Genomic DNA, 5,973 nt, shown 5'->3' on the forward strand with positions numbered 1-5,973 from the left:
TACCAATATTACTAATAACAATGACTACTAAATGAGTTTTCAGATTTCTTCAGAATTATTTTGACCCTTAGATTATATCCCCCCCAAAATGTATGGACAAAATACTGGTTTTGAAAGTCACTGAAAATATGTATATATCTTTTGTGAAGTTATGCCACTCTTTGATATTCAGCTGGATTCCATTGTTTTGGTTTGTTTTCAATGTTTTAAGAAATGCTTTTTATTTAATTTTGTTTTTTATGTAAAAACTTTACATGGTCCAAGATCAAAACTATACAACAAGATACATTAACATAAATTTCATCCCCATACCTGTTCACTCCTCTGTTCCCTCCCTCCCTCATAGGTAACCATTTCTAATATCTTCATGTCTTTTATAATCTCTCTGTGTGTGTTTATTCTTATTGTTTTAGGTCCTGTTTTTTATAACATTCTGGAGGTCAGATGATATTCATACATAGATATTTTGCTCAACCATAATTTCTTCACCCAGTTCCCTATGGATCAGCTTCTGGTTTGTTTCTCCTATTGTTTTCAGCATCAGTCAATGTCCTCAAGCATATACCTATTTGCTAAAATAACTTTAAAGGGAAAATGCACTTATAATTTTGCTAAATAAGGGGCATACTTTTAAACGTGTCAGTCTTGTCAAGACAGTGTAGAGATTTTGAAAAATCTATTATAGATAAAGAAAAAACTATTTCACTGGAATGATCATATTTATCAGGAATAATTTATTGGTAGAATTTAAATTATTAAATTCATGCATGGTTTCTGGTATAATAGAAACACATTGAATAGTATTGAACTGTTAACAACTTTAGTGGTTTCCTGTCTTTTATGTTTTAGGAAATAATGTAACAGGAAAACTTTTAAAAAACATCTATCTATATGTATACAGAAACATATACAAGTGATAGATAAATGAATAGACATAGAGATATAGATATAATCTTTTTTCCCCAGAGGAGAACATTTCTGATTTTAATAAATTGACAAGCTTTTTAACTCAGTCAAAAAAAGTTATTTTATTAACTCTTACATAAATTCCCTTATTCATGCATTACACTACAATCTGACACAGTAGAAATGGGAGTACAGTCAGTAGTGTGTACATAATAGCACATGGAATATGTGTTAAGGTGTTGCTAACTCTGCAACTTGGGCCTAAAATATAATCCAACTTTCAAATGCAAAAAGAAATATATTTGACAGTCCTTGTTATGCTCATGTATGCTCAAAGCACATGATTATATTGTCGTATACTATTTCAGTTACTATCATTTACTGATATCAGGAGTAGAAACCCCAAGAACTGGGTGAGTCCTATTTGCTTTTATATCTTAAGCACTGCAAGAATTCAATCTCATAAACAGTTAAACAGTAAATCAAAAATACATTACATATTTGAATAGCAGCTAGTTATGTATAAAAAAAAACATACAAAAAAGTAACTCATAGCAATAACAACTGGTGAATAAATCACTAATAATTCGCTTCCCCAAGCTACCACATTGTTCTTCAGATATAATGAAGCAAATAAACATTCACGAGATGATATACAAGAAAATGCTTAAAATTTCTTCTTCCGAAATTTCAGGTTTCTGACGACAAAGGGAAACTTTAGTATCTTCTTATTCTTTCCCTTCTTTACTGAAATCAACAAAATAACAGTGAACATTATATGGCTCCAGTCTGGAGGCTCACTATAAATCACCTTTTCCAATACACTTATAAGCTCACCTCATCTCATTTTTAATGACTGAAGTTCAGTTAGATTCATTATACACTAAATTAATAACATTCTACTTTAAAATATAAGGATACAGCTACTGTCTACTATAGCTAGCCAGTATAAGCAAATTGACAAAACTGATCAGTACTAAAGTGCTATTTATGTAGAAATAGTCCAGAAATGGCAATTTGCTATTAGTAAAATGGATACATAAGATATAATTTTGCTTATGAATTATTTATAAGGTTTGTTTAAAAAATGAGTAAGAAAAAATTCACTACCTTTTGCACAAACACGAATGCAATCCTTGATGTTAACAAAGTTATTCTCATTCCCTCCGCAGCCAGTATAGGTGAAGGCCTCACAGGCTTTGTGTCTTGGATTGAAATAATAGCGAGGCACATTAGCAGAGCACATTCCCGCATCTTTTGGACTGTAGCAATATGATGGAACTTCATGAAAAAGAAAATAAAATTAGAAATGCTATAATGCCATAATAATAAATGACGATTACTGAAGAAAATCTAATCCCATAGATGCCTCATTCTGAATCCAAAATTTCCTACTAAATCATTTTAAAAGGTGTGCCTCAAATTGCAGGTAAGCTTACATACCATATTTTGGCAATTTTAAACTTTTATAAACTGGACAGAATTTCTTCTTTTTTGCATCCCTTGAATGTGAAAAGTAACTAACCCCAAACAGAGATATGGTCAGGTAAAAATGAGCCAAGTTTCAAGGGATAATCTACGACATGCTTTGGTAAACTTTCTTGTGTTACAAGTGTTATTTTAAGTGTTTTTATCAGCTCTCCTCCCACTGTTAATCAGGAATACATATATCTAATTCCCAGGTAGCTATTGGAACATTTCTATCTATACAAACATTTTAAGAGAACATTAGCTGTTACCATCTGTCCATTAATTCAAGGTTTCACATCTTCAACACAGTATACCTATAGAGCTTGATCAAAGTCTCTGCGAAAGCAAGTTTTCCTTGTTTGCTGAATTTTTTAATTTAAGTGTCTCTGGTTTGTTGCAGATAAATGCCTATCCTCTCTCTCTCTACAAATATTAAATACTTCTCAAGGAACCCATCATTTCAAGGAGGGAGGGCGGGGTATGTAAGACACGAAGAGAGAAAAGAAGGCTAGAGATCTCTTTGTGCTACAATTTGCAATTACTAAAGAACACAGAAATCTAACCGAAACCTTTAAAAAGAAATTTTCGGGGCTGGCCGGTTAGCTCACTTGGGAGAGAGTGATGCTGATACCACTAAGATCATGGCTTTGGATTCCCGTACTGGCCAGCCACCAAAAAACTAAAAGAAAAGAAATTTTCATGTTTCACCATCTTAAGTCTCTATCTACTCCACTATCTCATATATACAACTATTCCAAACAAACCTGAGGTCACGGCATTCATTAATGAATACTGTAGTACTTTATGTGTAAACTGAGTAGAGGAGAAACAGTTCTAAAAACAACACAGAAGAGAGAGCAAAACTTTGACTCAGGGCTTTGTCACTTAAGTAATTCCTAGCTCATACCCTTACATGTAAAAATGGGAACTTCATACTCCCTCACAGGGCAATAGTGTGAAGACTGAAATTGAAGTGTATATGAAATCATCAGAACACAAACATGTTAACTTCACATCAAATTACTGCTTTTTTTGTTTTTTTTTTACCCCATTATTCTTAATAAAGAAATGAAACACCATAAAAACAGTATTTACTTTTCTTTGGTGCACAGAATCCCATACAAGTAGCTTCATCCGGGAACCGGTTCTCATTGTGGCGACACCTGCCAGATGTGAATTTTTCACAAGTCATGGAACTTAGATTGAAGAAATACTCTCTGGAATCTTCACACTCGCCCTCACTGACTTCCAAACGGCAGATTTTGGGAACTTCTAGGGAAAAGGGTAACAAAACGATGTTAGTCAAAAGTAGCCTTCTTAGCATTACTTTCTCGAAACTTTACTGTATGTTCAGAAACAACTGGAAAAAAGTAATCATATTTAATACTGGCATAGTAATCCCCCAAACACTGCCCATTCATCTAGAGATTTAGCTTTTTCTTTTCTTTTTTTAACAGAGTGTATCCAGACCTGACTTAGCTGTAATGTATTTTTCAAGTTCAGTGGAAATGATTCTGTTTTCTCAGGGTGTTCTCCGATTGTTTCTACATATGAAGTTAATCAATGCTTATTCACACGAATACGCATTTTCCCCTGGCTGAGTTCCTTGAATGGCAAAGCCTTGTGTTCTGTTACAGGCCGTAACAGACATAATAAATTTTTTTTAAAAAAAATAAAGTAAAATAGGACACAATATTGTGAATCTCCACCATCTCCCCTCTATTAACTCAAGACCTTGTGACTATCAGGGGCAAAAATAAAGTTATATAATTAGCTAAATCACACCTTAATAATAAAATTCACTAAAAGTATTTCTCGATTGACGAATAATCAATAGGAGGAAATGGTGTCCTCAAGGAAAAATAAAAACCATAGGTTTGGAACTAATGAGAAGTACAGAAAAGTTCGTATGTGCACCTTAGACATTTTCCCCTTGCGTTCATTATGCCCTATGGTGAATTGACAAATCTTTCCCTGAGTCCACACAGGCACTGATAAATGTCACTTACTATAATTGTCACTTAGGAGAAAGGATATGTGTTAGCGACTGTAAACCTGTGATTACTTTTGAGAAAGTGAAAACTAGCGAGGCTTGCTTAGCACTTGAGGAATTTCGAGCTACAACTTACTGTGAACAGCGAGATCTGGAAAACTAGCTAAGTTACTAGCGGTCGGTCCGCGGAAGGCGCGGCGCAGGGTCCCCCCAGCGTGCGTGGGGACACTTACTCTCTAGGCCCCCGCAAGCCTCTTCGCAGGCCTCCCAGCTCTCGAAGTTGTTGGCGTTGCCCATGCAGCCCCCGTAGATGAACTGGCGGCAGCTCTGCGTGTACCTGTCGTAGTAGTAATTGGTAAATCGCGCCCGGCAGGGTCCTTCGTCCGGGGGCAGGAGGCAGATCTCCGCGTTGTTTCCTACGGGAGGGGCAGGAGGAGAGCTAAAGAGAGACACGTCTGGGAGGGAAAAGCCTCCCGCGGAGCTCTGTCCCCGCCGCTTCCGAGCGGAGGGGCCCCTGCAGAGAGAGAAAATGCAAACGGGGGCTCCAGAGCCGCTGGGCGTGCGCAGGGGGCTGGGGAGAGCGGGCTCCAGGGGAAGGGGCTCCTGGACCGGCCCATACCTGGGCGCGCCTCAGCGGCTTCGCACAGCGCAGCCCCCAGCAGGAGCAGCGGTAGAAGCGACAGCCCCAGGGGGCGAGCGGGCTCCATGGCTGCCAGCGTCCCGAGAAGGCGCGGGCGGGAGGAGGCAGCGCGGCACCCGCCTCCAGGTGGCCCGGGCGCCCGCTTTATGTGGCGCGAGAGTCCCGCCGGCCCCGACGGGGCGGAGCGCTCGTGTGCAGCCTGGAGGGGCGGCTGATTCACGCCTGCGGGCTGTGACCGCGGGGAGGAATTCCCCACGGAGTTGAAAAGTTGAAGCTGTCTCCCGAACTTTCTCCTGTGCCCGGGAGGGGTTGCCCAGAGGGTGCTTTCGTGTCAGGGATGGGAAATCAGCAAGCTACAGGGAAATAACCGTGCAGGGTTGCTCAATTTTCCAACTTGCAGCATCGCCGCGAAGAGGCCTGAACCCACGTCGTCAAAGCACGAGAGCCTCGTGCTGGAAAGGCCGAGAGGAGCCAGGCCCCTTGCAGTCAACTCTTTAGATCGAAATTTATATATATGTTTATTTATATTTACGTATGAATATACATCTCAATCGAGTTCTAATTTACATTTAATGAAAGGCTTGTAAAAGATCTTTTTTTATGCCAACTATTAGCAAGAAAAATGAAATAAAGCTTTTTTGTCTAATTTTTTAATTGCCTTTTTCTGCTGAGAAATAACGGTGGAATGTACATAATAGATAAGAGATATCTAGGGCCGGCCTGGTGGCACACTGCTATAGTGCGCTGCTTGGGAAGCGCGGCGGCGCTCCCGCCGAGGGTTCGAGGGTTCGGATCCCACATACAGACCGGTTCCCGCTCACTGGCTGAGCGAGGCGCGGGAGCAACACCGAGGGCTGTGATCCCGTTACCGGTCCCGGTCCGGTACGGGGGCGACACTGAGGGTTGCGATCCGTTGCCGGACACGGAAAAAGACAAAAAAAAAAAAAAAAAAAAAAAAGAGATT

At 39.7% G+C, this 5,973-nt stretch overlaps 1 protein-coding gene across 2 annotated transcripts; it reads right to left on the reverse strand.

Annotated features, from left to right (window-relative positions):
• Positions 1-714: 714 nt before the first annotated feature.
• TFPI2 (tissue factor pathway inhibitor 2) lies at positions 715-5,114 on the reverse strand. Of its 2 annotated transcripts, none has more exons than XM_008571595.1 (5): positions 4,989-5,114; positions 4,603-4,785; positions 3,472-3,648; positions 2,017-2,187; positions 715-1,648 (listed from the first exon to the last, which is right to left on the reverse strand). In XM_008571595.1, the coding sequence occupies exons 1-5, from the start codon at positions 5,074-5,076 to the stop codon at positions 1,635-1,637; spliced, it is 633 nt and encodes a 210-aa protein (XP_008569817.1). In that variant the 5' UTR covers positions 5,077-5,114; the 3' UTR covers positions 715-1,634. The 2 variants fall into 2 exon arrangements, with proteins under 2 accessions (XP_008569817.1, XP_008569808.1); XM_008571586.1 differs by having other exon boundaries at positions 715-1,653.
• Between the last annotated feature and the right edge of the window lie 859 nt (positions 5,115-5,973).

This window comes from Galeopterus variegatus, unplaced genomic scaffold (assembly GCF_000696425.1).
Source record: "Galeopterus variegatus unplaced genomic scaffold, G_variegatus-3.0.2 Scaffold43, whole genome shotgun sequence".
NCBI classification, from domain to species: Eukaryota; Metazoa; Chordata; class Mammalia; order Dermoptera; family Cynocephalidae; genus Galeopterus; species Galeopterus variegatus.

Coding starts and splice junctions, on each gene's coding strand:
- TFPI2 (XM_008571586.1), bottom strand. CDS start 5,076: ATGGAGCCCGCTCGCCCCCTGGGGCTGTCGCTTCTACCGCTGCTCCTG. Junction 3,649..4,602: donor GGCTTGCGGGGGCCTAGAGA/GTAAGTGTCCCC, acceptor CCTTTTCCCTAG/AAGTTCCCAAAATCTGCCGT. Junction 1,654..2,016: donor CATTCGTGTTTGTGCAAAAG/GTAGTGAATTTT, acceptor TGTTGATTTCAG/TAAAGAAGGGAAAGAATAAG.